We start from the raw sequence: 18587 nt of genomic DNA, 5'->3' as shown, positions 1-18587 counted from the left end.
ATAACAAAAGCAGAGTGTTGATGATTGATTGTAATCCTACATTCCCTTACAAGAATATTGCTTCAAAGAATTTTTACAATCACAACAGTCCAAAGTAATTTCAATTTAAATCACACAGTGAATAAGATAAGCAGTGTTATAAACCAATATCAGTTAGATCTTTTACAAGAATCATTTACCAAACTAAAAATTGAATTTTAAAACTCCATTCTTAAATCACTTCAGAAATAAAACTAGAACTATCCTTCAAAATTAAAGCTAGCAAACAAATCTGGAAGTTGAATGTCAGCAGCATCCAAATATCAATTCCAAGATCAAGATTAGTTGAATCCTCTTACAAGGCTTTCTCTTCACAACAAATTCAAGTTCTCTTTAACTAATAATTCTGCTAACATAACTTTAACTTTGAACATGAAATGATTAACTACTAAATTCGAATTTGTAGCTAGTAAGAAAAACAGGGTAAAGATAAAGTGTACCAGAAAAGTGATGAGGCCCTTCAGCACTCCAAAAGCACACTAGGAGATGATTCAAAAGAGTGTAGCTACTAAATCTTGAGACATAAAATTGCTGAAGAAGTTTGTATTAAGTTTGGAATCAAAGATACACAAGCTGTCTTCTCATATGTTCATAAAAACCATTCTAAAACATAGTTTTCCCATATGGGTTATTTATCGTGAATCCTCTAACAAAAGCAACTATATTTTCCATCTAATACTAACAATATTCTATTAATTACATCCCAAGGAGGTCGAATTTAGGTCTGTTCCTCCATTTATGCAAAAATTCTAAAACTGGAAAATATCTTGTGCACAAAAATCAGGAAAAAGTGATGAAGTGGCTGGGTTTGACCAGCTTTGACTGGACACTTGTTTTCTCCAAAACTGAAAGTGAATAGTTGTTTCACCATCCTTGTACATTGTACTTTATGCCCATAATCTTCGAATTTGGCCACCTGTGCTGCAACATGTCAAACAATAAAGAAATAACAGGTTGTTACAACTTCGTGTGATTTTTCTAAAAAGTGTCATTTAAATATAAAAATTTCAAATATTAATCCCAAGCTCAAAATAACGAAAATGACAACATATGACTTAGTTTCTAAGGATTATTGTTGAATAATAAAGGTTAAATGGCCAAGAATGATAGTTAAAAGATGAATTTGGAATGGAATGGACAGTCAAATTTAGATGCCAACAGATATGTTGGAGCCTTATAGCTCCTTGCTGCACCATATCTCGAATATAGTGGTACGTGATATCGATATGCTTGGAGCGATCATGAAATACAGGATTCTCTGACAAACAAATCCCACTCTGGTTATCACATAGGATCACGGTGGTATCTAATGTAAATCCAAACAACTCACTAAAGAGCTTTTGCAACTAGATTGCCTCATAGGAGGCCATGCTAGTAGAAATATACTCTGCCTCGACGGTGCTCAGAGACACTGACTTCTGCTTCCTGCTCATCCAGGATATCGAAGCAGATCCCAAGGAGAAACAACACACGGAAGTTCTCTTACGATCCACCACACTGCCTGCCCAATCAGCATCAGTGTATCTAAGTAGTCTCACATCTCCGATAGTGTATCTTAGCCCATATGTAATTGTGCCACGAAGATATCTTAACAGGTTATTAGCACCAATCCAATGTATGTGATGAGGTTCAACAATATGTTGAATTAATGTGTTGACTGCAAAGCATATATCTGGACGTGAGTTCACTAAGAACATTAATGCTCCGACGAGTTGTCGATACTCGTAGAATTTCGTAAAACAAGTCCAGCAACACTACCGCTTAACTTTTTGAATTCAAGCTCCATTGGGGTAGTTACAGGCTTGCAGTCTACCATACCGAATTTTTCCAATATCTTCACCACATATTTTCCTTGAGATAGGAAAATTTCCCTTGGCTTCTGCTAGACTTCAAGTCCTAGGAAATAGTGCATCAGTCCTAGGTCCTTCATTTCAAATTCAGAAGCCAACTCCCTCTTACATTTGTGAATGAGAGGGTCTTCACCTATTAGGAAGAGGTCATCCACATACAACACCAGTATGAGAGGTTTGTCATCTTCAACCTTAAAGTAGAGGTTAGGGTCGGCTTCACTCCTAGTGAATCCCAACTTCATCAAGTAGCTATCGATCCTCTCATACCATGCTAGGGGTGATTGCTTCAGCCCATAGAGGGCCTTCTTCAACCTGCACACATGAGATTTTCAATCATAAATATCAAATCCTTTTGGTTGCTCCACGTAGACCTCTTCTTTGATCGAACCATGCAAGAATGTGGTCTTAACATCCATTTGATGTAGTTTCTATCCTAGTGAAGCCGCAAGGGCTATGATCGAGTGGATGGTGGTATATCTGGCAACAGGTGCAAATATCTCGTCATACTCTTTTTCTTTCAGTTCCCTGGTGTCAGCTTCTTGAGAGCTCCTCACTATAGGAAGATTGTTCATCTTGCTGAGAGCCATATCTTCATCAAAGGTGACATCATGACTAATCATGACTTCCCTTTGATCGGATACATAGATTCTATAGCCCTTAGTATCTTCACCATAGCCCACTAATATTCCTTTCTTTCCAGATGTACCCAATTTATTCCTTTTCTCTTTCAACACATGAAAATATATAAGGCTTCCAAAAATTCTAAAATGAGATATGTCAGATTTCTTACAGGTGAACATTTCTTTAGGAGTCTTGGAACCCAATGCTTGATGAGGGCATCGGCTTTGTACATATATGGCGGTGCTTGCAGCTTCGGCCCAAAGAAACTTCAGAATCTTTGATCATGGAGCTTGGGATGGACAAATTCCACAATCATATGATTCTTCCTTTCCACCACACCATTCTGTTTAGGAGTATATGGTGTAGTAGTCTCCCTCTTAATTCCAGCCTCTTGTCATTGATGAAAGCCACCTTGTAGCCTTTGTCTTCCATTGCCGAGAAGGACACCAGGTTCTTTTTGAGGTCAGGTACATATAATACATCCTGTAAGTGGATCGTATTACCTTGATTCAATTTAAGAGAGACATTGCCTACACCTTTCACGGGATATTTCATATTATAACAATGTAAACTTTGAAACGGGAACTGTAAATTGAAAACGAGAACTCTAGCCAAAAACCCCTTAAAAACATAAAAAACAGTGCTAAAAACAAAAAGTGTTGATGCTGGAATAACATTTTTTTTTTTCTAGGGTAAATTTTGAGCGTGTTTTAAAAATGGCGGTGAAAACCAATTTTTTATGCAAAAATTGTCCCAAAAATGCCCTCAAAACAAAAAGTGTTAACGTTGGAATAACACTTTTTTTTCCTTTTTTTTTCAAGGGTAATATTTCAACATTTCGAAATAATAGCGTAAAATATTTTATCGCGACCCTGAAAAAGATTAAAATTTCAAACAAATAATGAAGACATAAAATAAAATAAAAAATAAAAAAATTAAAACAATGAAAAAACACAAAACAATTTTTTTTAAAAATTAACAAAACATAAATTCAAGCATATACTAAAAAAAGAACATAAAAAAAAAACAAAAAAAAAAAATCAATCATAAAAATGTCAAAAAAAACTAAATTAAAAAAACTAAAAAACAGTTAAAAATTATAAACAAATAAATAATAAAAAAAACATATTTAAAAAAATGGGAAAAAAAATAATAATAAAAAATATCAAAAATCTGTAAACAATAAAAAACATTGTCAAAAGAAAATAAAAGAAACTATATGTATATGGAAAAGAAAAAATTATATAAACTATAAAATTTAGGTAAAAAAAAAAATAAAAAAAATTAAAAAACATTATCAAAAACTAAAAAAAAATGAAAATTAAAAACAAACTAAATTTAATAAAAACATAGAAAATTAACAAAAATAAAAACCATTAAAACAAACTAGATTAAAAAAAAAAAAAAAAAACATAGAAAATCCACAAAATTAAAAATAAAAAACTAGCAAAATTAACATTATAAACATTTAAAAAAAACTAAAAAAATAACAATACACTGAAATTAAAACAAAAAAACCAAGAAATTTAAAAAAATTTAAAAATATGTCTTTTCAAATTAAAAAAAAAAAAAAACCAAAAAATTTAAAATTTTTAAAGAAACATTTATTTCTCTATTTAAAAAAAATTAATTTTTTTTAATGCATATCGTTTTTTTAATTTAAAAAAGTATATATTAATTTTTTTTTAAATTAATTCATAAACCTTTGGGCTTTTTATTATTATTTAAAAAAAACAATGATTGAAAAATTTAAATTTAAAAAGAAAAAAAACAAAAATAAAAATTAAAAACAAAAATTTATTTTTGAAAACAATTTTTTTTTTTTTTTTTAACAAAAATTTATTATTATTATTATTATTTTTTTAAATTATTAATTTTTTTTTTGCCTCGGGCGGCCCTCGGCGGCGCGGTCCAGAGCGGAGGGCCTGCACACAGAATGCTCCATAGAATGCTCCTCGTTGCTAATATTCAGTGATTCACGAAGATTTGTGAGGAGAACTTCATGTTTCCAATTGTGATCACCCAGATAGTATAGTGTTCGTAGCACAGAACTATAAGCAAGGAGTTTGAGCACTCTTAGAGGTCCTTTTCCTTGTAAGCAATCAGCATTATCTTCATCAGTCGATCTTTTCCCAACGTACTCCAGGTGCGAAACATTAATTGTGACTATCTTTTCTTCTGAAGGTACAGCTCCGCCTCGTCCATATCCCTCTTGGGTATTATTTTCATATGGCATATTCTTCTTGATCTCTTTATTTGTTTTCAGAGAGCATTCGGATATTTCTCTATGTATATCAATATCTGTATTCATATTCAAAGCAACCATACATGGATTAACCACTTCATTCCTTATAAACCATACAAAGCAAGTAGAAATGAAACTGAGAATTACCATCTTGACGATTATTTGTGCGCCCAAGTTTATACATTTCATAACCATAATTCCCCAAGTTGCGTTCATACATTTCCACCAGTTCCTGATTTCCAACCCAGAGCTCCTAATTTTGAAGAGAAGAAACAGAAAACAAGGAAAGAAATCAGCTTCAAAAAGCTGGGCAAATAACATTCTGCAGATCCTCTCTGAATCCAAACACTAGGATTTCGTGATGGCATAGAAAACCCTAATTTTATATTGAAAATAAAACAAAACATGTACAGAAGTACATAGCCTAAAACTAAAACTGTTAGAAAAGATTAGAAACTATCTGCGAGCAAGGGACAAACACTCCAATCACACCCTCCAAAGAGATATGAGGTACTCACCTGTAAACAAATGATGGATGATCTTTTCTCTAGCAACATGTCTAGTATTTCTTGATTGCGCTTCCGCCAATAATCTCTGAACTCGCTTTCACGGCAGCTCTGCAAGAGAAAATAACAAAAAACTAGTCAACATATTGTCCAGATGAAGTATCGACAAGTCAAGCCACTGAAGTAAGATTGCAAAACATAAGTTTAAAAGGATGACAAGTCAAAGATATACCAATGGGATGTTGGTTCATTGGTGTGGTCTATGGAAAATTAAGCCTTTCACCCGGCTTCCATTGACTCTGTCCCAACTGTATGGCATGAATTTCAAACGGATGAAGGCCAGATGCAAGGCACATGTGATTTTGGCAGAATGACTATCCTATGACCTAGCACCTAACTGGAGTGAGGGCGGGCCTATGCAGTGCAATGTGTTGGACATGTTTCTCACTAAGTTTTCAAATAATATGTGTCCAAGTGTGTAAAATACCTCATCATACCATTCAATAAAAGCAAGAATCTGCCCAAAGGAGTTGGATTCAGTGGTGAAGAGCAAAGGCGTTTTTCACCATTAAACAAAGTTCAATTTTAAAAAGGGCTTTTCTCGAAGCCAGGTATTGGTTGCACCAAATAAGATTATATCCGGGCGGGAGGATCCTCCCCTCCATGGAGTTGTCTCCATAAAATGACAAGCTCCTATGTGAAAATACACACTCATTCAAATACATATATGGCTGTAAAAACACTGTCATATATGTCCCTGCAACAGTCATTAATGCCCCGCCCAACCCCCCAAAAATTGCTAGAAATGGAAACAAAAGTGGCAATCAAATGGAAACACAGATTTGGATTACAACCAATAAGAACACTAAGCAAAAGTATCGCTCACACGCTGGCAACCCCTAGACATTAGAGAAACATGGAAATTAAAAAAGAGCACAAAAAGTCCTATTGCAGCATTTCATAATTGCTCCTTCATAGCGGACTATACCTCGCTATCGATACGTTTGTATATTGGAGCAAGAATATTGAAAGTGGTGAATGAAACAGAAGAATCACAGGAATTCATATTCTCATCATCCTCGAGAAAAATAGCAGCTGCATTGCCATCATTTCCCCCAACACCATGTATTCCCCTGTTCAATCTCCTCTGCTGTGCTCTGTGCATATTTGAACAATCGATATTCAGAACCTGTTTTTTCTCCCCATATGTACTATTCTTATCAGATGTTCCCATTCCCACAACAACTGTATTTGATTTAATCCCCAAACCTTCCTCCGGTATCACCGGGTTGGGATCCGATAAAAAACCTGAGAGCTAGAATTGCAGGGGGAGAACTATAAATAGGATTTTTAGGACCAATACCAAGCAAGCCTCCGTAATGACAATTGCATGCGCCGGCATTTTAATAGAATTGAAAATAGGAATAATAATAATCATGGAATTTTGGAATCAAATTCTGTTCTGTTCAATGGCAAAGCAGATGCCCGCACAAAAAGCAAAATTGAAACCCCGCCCACCAGAAGATTATAAAACTCAGTATCCCACCAAGCTATATTCCCATTCCACACTGACACCGTTCACCGAAAGCAGAACCTATACTCTTTACTCCAGACTCACCATTCCAGACTCATAATGAAGTGGTTAATCCATGTATGGTTGCTTTGAATATGAATACAGATATTGATATACACAGAGAAATATCCGAATGCTCTCTGAAAACAAATAAAGAGATCAAGAAGAATATGCCATATGAAAATAATACCCAAGAGGGATATGGACTAGGCGGAGCTGTACCTTTAGAAGAAAAGATAGTCACAATTAATGTTCCGCACCTGGAGTATGTTGGGAAAAGATCGGCTGATGAAGATATTGCTGATTGCTTACAAGGAAAAGGACCTCTGAGAGTGCTCAAACTCCTTGCTTATAGTTTTGTGCTACGAACACTATACTATCTGGGTGATCACAATTGGAAACATGAAGTTCTCCTCACAAATCTTCGTGAATCACTGAATATTAACAACGAGGAGCATTCTATGGAGCTGCATGCAGGCCTCCGCCCTGGGCCGCGCCGTCGCGGGCTGCCCGGTGGGCAGAGGGTCGATTCTGGGAATTGACACTCCGCCCGCGGTGGCGCGGCCCAAGACGGAGGCCTGCACGCAGGACCTCCGCCCGGGACCGCGCCGCCACGGGCCGCCCGAGGGGCAATTTTTTTTTTTTTTAATAATTAAAAATAAAAATAAATTAAAAAAAAATAATAATAAATTTTTGTTTTTAAAAATAAATTTTTGTTTTCGAAAATAAATTTTTGTTTTTAATTTTTTTTTTTTTTTTTTTAAATAAATATTTTAATCCTTGTTTTTTAATAAATAGTAAAATAAAAAACAAAAATCGTGTTAAAAAAAATAATAATTTAATAATTGTTTTTTTTTTTTTTAATAATAAAAAAAACAAATTTGTTTATAAATATAAAATTTGTATAATTTTTTTTATATTTTTTTTGGCGTGTTTTAAATAAAAAAAAGGTAAGTTTAAAAATTTTTAAATTTTCTTCAATTTTTTTTTTTTTTTTTTTAATCAATTTTGTTTTTTATTTTTTAAATAGAAAATACATAATTCTTGGAAATTTTAATTTTTAATTTTAAATAGATGCTTTTTAAATTTTTTTTTTGTTTTTTTTTTTAAACATATATTTTTAAAATTTCTATATTTTTATGGTTTTTTTTTGTAAATTTCAGTGTATTTTTGTTTTTTTTTTAAATATTTTTAATGTTAATTTTACTAGTTTTTTATTTTTATTTTTGTTAATTTTCTATTTTTTTTTTTTTTTTTTAAATCTAGTTTGTTTTCATTTATTTTTTATTTTTTTCTTCTTGTTTTTATTAATGTTTTTTTATTTTTTCTATTTTGACTTACTTAATATATATATATATATATATATATATATATATATATATATACATATATATATATATATATATATATATATATATATAATATATGTTTTTTTTTTTTTGCCAAATTCTTTTATAGTTTATGAAATATATATATATATATATATATATATAACATTTTTATTTTGTCTTATTATATATATATTTTTATATGACTTTTTTGAAGTAATCAACATTTAAAAAAATAAAAATAAAACAACTTAAAAATTCTTTAAGTAATCATAATTAAAATTAAGAAAATGGACATAATAAATTTTAAGGTGTGAAAAATAAGTCCTCTAAGAAAAAAAGTATGATGTATAACGACGTTTCAAAATCAACATAAAAATCACTAACATTTAAAAACGAATATTTATATTTGATACATGAGAATATTTAAATTGTCAAAAATATGCTCCAAAAAATAATTATTGTATTCTGCATCACCACTTTTTAAAATTGGGTCATGTTTTTACCACCTCTATGAAACGGGTAATCGTATCGGTTATTTAAGGTTATTTAAAGTGCCAAAAACTATGTTCTAAAAAAAATATGTGTATTCTGCATCGCCCCTTTTTAAAATCGAGTCATGTTTTTACTACCTCTATGAAACGGGTAATCGTATCAGTTATTTAAGGTTATTTAAAGTGCCAAAAACTATGTTCTAAAAAAAATATGTGTATTCTGCATCGCCCCTTTTCAAAATCGGGTCAATTTTTTGCCATCTCTACAAAATGGGTAACAATATCAGTTCCCGTTTCAAAGTTTACATTGTTTTATCTCCGAGGACAATTTCCAGGTTAGTTTCTTTCTCTACTAGATTATGGAGAACTTTGTAACCAGTGAAGTGCCTTGAGGCACCACTATCAATGAGCCAAATTCCCATTGAGTCCGAAGGATCAGAGGTAGATAGAGTAGCTGGTAGATAATATTCATCCTACTTATTGTCAACAGTGTTAGATTCATACCTAGAATTTATAGCCTTCTTGAATGATTATCCTCTTCCTAGACTTCCAACACTCCTTTTACCTCTGCTATTAGATTTTTCATTCCTTTGATAGCCATGAGAGGTATTTTGATCATCGTCCCAATGTGGTCCCTTCTATCAGGGCACTCCCTTGCATAGTGACTTACTTGATCACAAATGTAACATCGTCATTTTCTTCCACCCTTAGGTCCAGCATTTCTTTTTGATTTAGTCTTGGAATGGTTTATTTTCTTAGCATGAGAAGAAAAGGCAGCAGGAGGACCTTTAGGCATGGGAATTTCTTGCTCTTCTACCCTTGTTTCTTCTTGAATGCATCTAGCCATTAATTCCTTGAAACTAGTAATTACATTATTGTTCAGAAGAGTAGCCCTGAACATGTACCATTCGGATGGTAAACCTCCAAGAGTTGTGAGTGCCATTTCCCTATCAGTAATAGTCTCCCCAATAGATAGGAGATCGTTCCTGATCTCGGTGATTCTTAAGAATTATACTTGCATACTCTCATCTTTTCCCTTCTTAATTTCCTTAAGCTAATTTCTAAGAAACAAAACTTGATTTGCATCATTAACTTTAAATAAACTCACCAGTCTATCGTAGATTTCCTTGGAGGTGTTTAGGTCGGAGATGTAGGCCACCAAGCGCTTGTCGATAGAGTCTCGGATGATCTTCTTTGTTTTGACTTCGCCGGTTTTCCATTTGTTCCTGGCAGCAACAGGTGCATTTGATGGAGGCTCAACAATATTTCCTCTCACATGGTCCAACACTCCTTGATCTTCTAAGGTTAGATCAATAGACATCTTCCATCCGTGATAGTCAGCGTTCTCATGGAGCTTGTCTTCGACAGGGAAGAGTGTTGAGGACCCCATAGTTCTTTTAGGATAGCCTTGCTAATCTTCTCTTCGGTGATTTATCTTTCTCTTGCTTGGGCTTTGTCTTCACCTCAGCTCTGATACCATGCTAATTTATGGTATGTTCTATGCTTATAGCAATTTACTTATATTTCTTATTATTATCCATAGATTAGCAATCACATGTACATAAAGTAAAGTGCAGATAGAATATTAAACGATCGACAGAAAACAAGCCAAGACAAGAGACACTAGATGTGGCAGCTAGCCAGGGAAAAACCCCAATGTGGGGAAACCCTTTGATCAAATCTTCCTTTATCTTCAATAATTCAGCAGAGAGAAATAGTACATAAATCTGATTTATATCACCAGTAGCAAACCCTAGATCAGCCAAACTAGGGTAGAGAATATCTTGCAAACCGATCGGCGGATCAACTTGATTCATTCACCAAAAAATGTGGCCTTTAGAGGAGATCCAGATTCACCTACAGCGCAATTCTGAGGAGAGAAAGATGGTCAACTCTGGTCAAACTTCTGATCTACAATTGTAGCCCTAAATCTGCGTCCTTCCAATAGGCTCTAGTGCCTCCTTCCTTCTCCTATTGTGTCATATTTGTAAATCCTTCAATCCTATCCCAAGTTGTTCTTAAGGGGGGATGTTAGGATATTCCGACACATAGGAAATATTAAGTACAACTTGGTCTAGTATAGAGTTAGGTAAAGTGTGTTTCTTTACCATGTACATTTTGTAACTTACAATCCGACGGTCACGATATGTAGTGATCCGATGGTTCATTCTCTCCTCGGTATTACTGACACTTGATTCGTGGCTTAACACCCGATTGGTCCATGATCTATATTTAAAGAGCATGGAGGGTCATTTGTAGGGTAATCTGTCTATGAGAGAAGAATATATAATTTTTCATTCTTTTATTAATAAATTGCCTGAAGTGGCCGCGTTGGCTCAGGCCGTGGACTGTTTCCCTCTTTGAGGGTTTTAACCACGTCAAAATACTGGTGTATTGATCTGTGATCTGTTTGTGAGCTATGTCCTTTGGTGTTCTGTCTGAGGAACTTACCCTGTAAATTCCTACATGGTATTAGAGCTATTTGAGGGCCGCGTCCGTTGGTGATCCAAATCTGAAGCCAGTAGAACTGCATCCGATTACCGTTTCCTAGATCTACTGTTTCTGACTGCTTTCGGGCCGAGAGGACTGCTCTATTGTGTTGGAACAACTTATTGGCTTTATACAAATAGACTCCAGCATTGTATGTAGACTTAAGAAATCCCTTTATGGTCTCAAGCAAGCTCCTCGAGCTTGGTATGCCAAAATGGATAACTTTCTTTTAGAATCTGGCTTCTCTAGGTGTCATTCTGACAATACTGTCTACACCAAGAAAGTGGGCAAGTCTCTTATCATTCTTGTTCTTTATGTTGATGATCTTATCCTGACTGGTAGTGATCTCAACCTTATAAACCATGTGAAGTCTAGCCTTAAAAGGAAGTTTGAAATGACAAACTTCACTTCCAAAAACACGAAAGTGACTTACATCTGGTTTGATTGAGCTCCATGCTTCTTCTGGAGTGATATTCTTTAAAACCTTAGTAGGAGTGTGATTTATTATGTAATTTGCACATTTAATTGCTTCTGCCCAATAATTAAGACTAAGTCCTTTAGATTGAAGCATACAATTAACCATTTCCTTTAAGGTGCAATTCTTCCTTTCAGCTACACCATTTTGTTGTGGAGTATATGGAACTGTATGTTGCATTTGAATTCCATTCTCAGTGAAAAAGTTGATGAATGTGTTTTTAACATATTCTCCGCCATTATCAGATCTTAGCTTAAGAATTTGATGTCCAAATTGTTTTTCAACAAAGGCCTTAAAGGCCAAGAACATGTTAAATACTTCACTCTTGAGTTTTAAGAAGTATACCCAAGTGCGTCTGGAGAAATCATCAATGAAAGTTAAGAAATACTTGTAGCCAGAGAATGAAGCAACTGGAAGTGGACCACATAAATCACTATGCACAAGCTGTAAAGGGGCTGAGGCATGCTAAGAGGCACGTTTTTCAAAACTGTCCCGATGATGTTTTCCGAGTACACATCTGAAACAAACACCATCTTTGCAAGATACCATTGGAAGACCTGTCACCATATTTTCTTTACATAGATTTTGAAGAGAGCGATAGTTTAAGTGACCAAATCGCTCATGCCAAAGTTTGCTCACTTCATCATTATGAGCAACAAATACTGAGGGAAGATTTGATGACCCAAAGTTGTGAAACTTATACAACCTTGTAGAATCATCAGCAATACCAGTAGCTAAAATATGTCTAGGATCTCTTAGGTCCTTAATTACAACATCGTGAGGTGAAAATTCAACGATTTTACCTTCACCTGAATGGGTTATCTGATATACAAATAGAAGGTTGTAGGATAAGGTTGGAACACATAATACATCATTAAACTGACCATTGTTTAGATGAACAGTTCCAGTCCCTACAACACTAAGAGATCTATCATCACCAACATATATATTTTTGGTGTTACAATCATTTAAAGAAGAAAACATGGCTTTATTTTTGGCCATGTGATAAGAAGCTCCAAAATCAATGAGCCACTCATGAGAATGAGAAGAAGAAGATACATTTAGTGCATAGCCAGACCGAGATGCTTGACAACCACATGCAGAAAGTGCCATTCCTGAAGATGAAGTTGAAGTTGAAGATTGCTCCAAATGGATGTTATGCTTCTTCATTGCTGCTTCCAAGGCTTCCATCTTCTTAAAGCATTTGGATTCTAAGTGGCCATCTCGATTACAAAAGTTGCAGTGTCTATCAGTCTTATTCCCTTTGTTTTTATTTGTCTTATCATTTTGTTGAAATGATTTTTCATTTTGAGGCTGAAATTGCTTAGGACATTTGTTTGGTTTAGGACCATTCTTTTTAGGATACAACTTCTTAGGATTCTTTGGATTTTGTTGCTGCTGGGCGGCTAACGCTTTATTAGAAGAGTTTCCAAGATGAAGAAGACCAAGGTGTAAAATTTTTTCTTGTTCTCTTATTAAAGAATCACAAAAGGAATCAAAGGAAGGGGACTTGTAGGTTTGTCCTTGAGAAATGAAGGCTTCTCTTGTAGAATGGAAGGTGGAAACAAACATAGAATAGGCTGGTCCCAATTTAGTAAGAATGGAGTAGATAAGGCTACTATCTTCTTTCTTAACCTTAACACCTTCCAAGAGAAGTCTAAGGGTCTTGAACTTGGACAAAAAATCTTCAATGCAAGAAAAATTATTGGGGTCCAATGTAAGCAATTCATTTTCAAGTTGATGGGCTTTAAGTTCATTTTTAATTCCAAATACTTTAGTAATCTGTTTCATTGCTTCATCAGGAGTATCAAGTTCTGCAATATGGAATCTAAGATCTGGAGAAATAGACATCCCTATCAACCCACGTGCTTGGTCTTGTCTATTTTCCCATTTAGCTACCTTGTCTTCATCTTTTGGTTTGGTCTCTTGGCCTGTGGCTATTCTGTAATGACCTTTACTTCTAAGCAAATCCACAATGTAGGACCAACATTGGAAGTAGTTGGTGCTGTCAAGAATAACTTGTCAAGGACTTTTCATTTTTAAAAAAACTGAAGCTATAGATGCTAAAACTAAGTGTTGCAATGGAAAGATCTCAAAAAATTAGGCTGTTTAAAAAAAAACGGTTCTGAAAACGGCTTTCGGATGAAGAAGTTATGGCTTTTTGAAGAAAATTTGATGAAGTTGCCGACGAAGTGCGAGAATGTGCGGAAATGAAAAAATCCGCCCCCAAAAAATGGAGACTTGAACCCAAGACCTCTACTCTCATAAATTAGCTTTGCATCAAGTGAGCTATACAAAAAGTTTGAGAGAGAGAGAGAGAGGGAGGTTGATGCTTTGGGTTGCGTGCTTGCTTTGAGAAAGCTCTTTTTCCCTACAAAACAAAAACACAAAACCCAACACAGACATACAAAAAAAACGAACCTTGCGGCTCGAAGTTAGCTTTAGCCGGAAACTAGATATTTTCAAAAACGAACCTTTAGCTTTAGCCGAAAACTAAATATTTTCCTCAATGTTCTCGATTTTCCGAGATCACATTAAGGCGCAACGGAAAAGAGCATACGCATGAGAAAAATCCTTCCTTTTTGTTTCTGATTTGCCCAGATCGCACAGAGTTGCAGGGCAAAGAGCATATGCAGAAATGAAAGGTATAGATCCGGTAATAAAAAAAGCTAAATAAACCGAAAACCGAAATAAACAGAGAGAAAATAACTGTAAACTGCAAATAAACACTGTATACCTCCAGATCTTAAAAATGACGCAACTAGGGCTACCGGAAACCTTTTTGCGTGAAACAAAAGGGGTTCCTCACTGGAACAGATGCTCCCAACACAACAGAGCAGTCCTCTCGGCCCGAAAGCAGTCAGAAATAGTAGATCTAGGAAATGGTAGTCGGATGCAGTTCTACCGGCTTCAGATTTGGATCACCAACGGACGCGGCCCTCAAATAGCTCTGATACCATGTAGGAATTTACAGGGTAAGTTCCTCAGACAGAACACCAAAGGACACAGCTCACAAACAGATCACAGATCAATACACCAGTATTTTGACGTGGTTAAAACCCTCAAAGAGGGAAACAGTCCATGGCCTGAGCCAACGCGGCCACTTCAGGCAATTTATTAATAAAAGAATGAAAATTTACATATGCTTCTCTCATAGACGGATTACCCTACAAATGACCCTCCATGCTCTTTAAATAGAGATCATGGACCAATCGGGTGTTAAGCCACGGATCAAGTGTCGATAATACCGAGGAGAGAATGAACCGTCGGATCACTACATATCGTGACCGTCGGATTGTAAGTTACAAAATGTACATGGTAAAGAAACACACTTTACCTAACTCTATACTAGACCAAGTTGTACTTAACTATTTCCTATGTGTCGGAATATCCTAACACTTCCTTCCACACATGTGAGAAAAGAGTCTCTTTCTGCGCAGTAGGAGAAGAGCCCCTTTTCTGCGCAGGAGAGAGAGAGATGTGATGAGTTGAGTGAGTCCAAATGAGGAAAATACCTCTTGTATTTATACACAACTGTTGATGATTGAATAGATGTAACTGTTGGGTTTTTTTAAGCCTACATGAGTTGTAGGTTGGCTTGATAATTATTTCATAATCAAAATAAATTCATATCTCCATAAATACTTATCGGAATCGGATGATCTTTAGATCAATCCTACACCTCTCGATGAGAGGAATCTAATAAAAATATTATCAGCCATGAATAATATGACCCACATGGAGTTTGGCCCTAGTTTCCAATTTTAACATATATATATATATACGAACTAAGCTGAGCCTAGGATGGAAAAATGATCTGCCCACTAGTGGGATGATATCACAAAATTGCTCGAGCTTAGACACCCCTCTCCAAGAGATTTGAAATAGTGACCCAGTGGAGACTAAACACCACACAAATCGATTGTTGTACACCTCATGGGTTTAATGATCTATACTTTGTATAAATAACTTGTAAAAGAAAAGCACAATTAAATAATCCTTCCTCTTAAAAAAAATTACATAGTTTTATTCACTTCGTTGATATATAAGATATGTGATCATTCCTTTTTAATGTTGACTCTCATAAATAACAATATGGGAATTAGATTATTGAGGGTGTTTCATGTAAAGTTGTGACCTTTGATGACTACGTCCCAAAATTGATTTTGATTGCACTTATGTGAGAGGTACCCTTCTCTACAAAAAAATTCAGTCTTTGCTACCCATTGATGGCCAATGTTTCTCATGCCAGTGTTATCTCCCAATGCAAAAAGGGATCCCGATTGTTTTAGAATGATGAAAAGGCAATAAAATTATTGGTCGTGATTAGTAAGAAGTATGTTATCGATCCTTACACAAATGTGGTATGGTGACAAAGGTGGTGGTTGTATGACAAGCAGACAATGTATAGTGGCTTGCTGCGACGATGGAGAATGAGGCCGTTGCACCGGAGGCAGTTAAATAAGACAACGACGACTGGAGATTTTTATGAAACCAGCTCACAAAAAGATAAAAAATATAGATTAACGCCTTAGAAATCATTGTTATGAAACCAACTCACAAAAAGATAAAAAAGATAGATTAACGCCTTAGAAATCAGCCTCTTCGAGGGGGCAACCTCCTTTACATTACACAAATGAAAAATTCTTGGATGATACAAATGACAAAACCTCCTTTCTATATATAGGAGTCTAAGGGGTCACAATATAATCAAAGCCTACATAACAATAATAATATAAGGGTACAACAATAAAAATAGTGGGCTTCTATGGGGCACAATAATAACAATATGGGGACAATAGGGGCACAACAATAACAATAAGGGCTACAATGACAATAGTAATGGGGGAATCACTAGTATTATAGGGACCTAACATGCCCCTCTCCTTCAAAAAAGTGTTGTCCTCAACACTTGAGTAGTTCTGGATGCTTCTGTATAAAATTCTCACCCTCCCATGTGGAATCTTTAGTGGGTAAGTTCTTCCACTTGATGAGATACTCCGAAATTGATCAATTTCATAACTGTCGAGTTCTTGTTTCTGTGACTACTTCAGGTTCCAATATGATGTTTCCTTCCTCGTCAAGTTCTGAAATATTGTTTGAAATTGGGTTTTGTCACTTATAACCTTCTTTAAGCACGAAACATGGAAAACTGGGTGCACTCGGGAAGCTGCAAAAAGCTCCAATTTGTATGCAATAGTACCAATATTTTGTAACACCTTGTACATACCATAATACTTTGGTGATAATTTATTATCCTTATTAGCTTACTTGAGGGACATTTGTTTATATGGTTGTAGCTGTAGGAATACCCAACCACCTACATCAAAACTTCTTTCACTGCGATGTTGATCTGCCTGTTGTTTGATTCTATTCCGCGCCAAAGTGAGGTTATCCTTTAAGAGTTAGAAAACCTGTTGTTGATGCTTGATGTGATCTTCCACTGTTTGAACCTTAGAATTTTCTTTTAAATATGATGTGATGGACGGTGGATGATATCCATAAAGTGCCATAATTGGGGTCATTTTTGCTGTAGTATGGAAGGAAGTGTTATACCACCATTCAGTTAGAGGCAACCATTTGACCCATTGTGTCTGCTTATCAGATACAAAACAACGAGGATATCCTTCCAAACATTTTTTTACTATCTTCGTTTGCCCATCATACTAAGGATGATAAGATGAGTTATGAGTTAACAGAGTGCCAAGACAAGAAAATAATTATGTCCAAAAATTTCCAGTGAAAATGGGATCTCTATCGCTTACGATAATCTTTTGGTTTCCATGTAGATTTTGAATTGTTTCCATAAATGTAGCAGAAACTATACTTGCTTTAAATGCATGCGATAATGCACAAAAGTGTGCATACTTGGTAAGTCTGTCAACTACCACCATGATGACACTCTTTCCTGCAGACTTGGATAAACCTGTGATAAAATCCATTGAAACCTCCTCCCAACATTGGCTTGGAATGGATAAAGGTTGTAATATACCTGGGGTCTTAATTGTTTCAACTTTATTTTTTTGGCAAACAAAACATTCCGCCACAAACTTTTGAATATCTGATTTAAGCCATCCAAAAAAATTCCTTCATAACCCTCAGGTAAGTTTTTAAAAATCTCGAGTGCCCTCCTAAGGGAGAGGTGTGCAATTCCATAATAATTTTTGGTTTGAGTTGGGAATTATTACATAGGTATAAGCGATATTTGTACCATAATGAATCATTTCTCCAGCTAAATGTATCAAATGTACTGGGATCTTGTTGTAGCTTTTGAATAAGTGCCCACACTTCTTCATAATTCTTCCATTCATCCCTTGCTTCGTTTATCCAATCTGGTTGGATAACAGAAATGGCGCAAAGAAATGCTTCCACATCCTCATCCTTTCTTGAGAGTGCATCTACCACAACATTTTGCTTCCCTTTTTTGTAGATGATTTCAAAGTCATAACCCAACATCTTTGTGACCCATTTTTGCTTCTCTTCTGAAGATAATCTTTGTTCTAAAAAGTATTTAAGACTATCATGATCCGTTTTTACCTTGAAGTGTCTTCCAATTAGGTAAGGTAGCCATTTCTTAAGTGCATGTAGTATTGCCAACATTTCCTTCTCATAAATAACTTTGTGTAAATACTTTCCTTTGATTGGAGGAATTTCGAAAGAATTGGGTCTTTCTTCTTGTATTAAAACAACACCAATTCCATTTCCTGAAGCATCACATTCCACAATAAAGGTTCTTGTAAAGTTTGGCGTAGCTAAGACCGGTGTTTGACATATTGCCTCTTTAAGATGTTCAAAGGATTTCATTGCTTCTAGAGTCCATGAAAATGCATCTTTCTTCAATAATGTTGTTAGAGGTGTTGTTATTCTCCCATAATTCTTAACAAACTTGCAATAATACCTTGTCAACTCAAGAAATCCTTGTAGATGCTTTATGGATGTGGGGATTTTGTTGGCATTATGATACAT

General features: G+C 35.1%; 1 protein-coding gene across 1 annotated transcript; it reads right to left on the bottom strand.

Moving 5' to 3' along the window:
• Window positions 1-4380: 4380 nt before the first annotated feature.
• LOC149224715 (uncharacterized) lies at window positions 4381-6508 on the bottom strand. The gene is made up of 4 exons (XM_089388262.1): window positions 6250-6508; window positions 5274-5372; window positions 4873-5008; window positions 4381-4811 (listed from the first exon to the last, which is right to left on the bottom strand). Exons 1-4 carry the CDS (start codon window positions 6493-6495, stop codon window positions 4381-4383), a joined length of 912 nt encoding a protein of 303 aa, XP_089244388.1. The 5' UTR covers window positions 6496-6508.
• Window positions 6509-18587: the final 12079 nt, after the last annotated feature.

Source organism: Pinus tabuliformis, chromosome Q, assembly GCF_031772625.1.
Source record: "Pinus tabuliformis cultivar Carrire ecotype Pingquan chromosome Q, CPIR1, whole genome shotgun sequence".
Taxonomy (NCBI): domain Eukaryota; kingdom Viridiplantae; phylum Streptophyta; class Pinopsida; order Pinales; family Pinaceae; genus Pinus; species Pinus tabuliformis.
This window is presented reverse-complemented; position numbering and strand designations above follow the sequence as displayed.

What these genes read in the sequence shown, in the direction of transcription:
- LOC149224715 (XM_089388262.1), bottom strand. Translation starts at nt 6,495, where the DNA reads ATGGGAACATCTGATAAGAATAGTACATATGGGGAGAAAAAACAGGTT. An exon ending in ACAAACGTATCGATAGCGAG is followed by an intron (nt 5,373 to 6,249) that starts GTATAGTCCGCT and finishes TTTCTCTTGCAG; the next exon opens with AGCTGCCGTGAAAGCGAGTT. An exon ending in GTTTCATTTCTACTTGCTTT is followed by an intron (nt 4,812 to 4,872) that starts GTATGGTTTATA and finishes ATATGAATACAG; the next exon opens with ATATTGATATACATAGAGAA.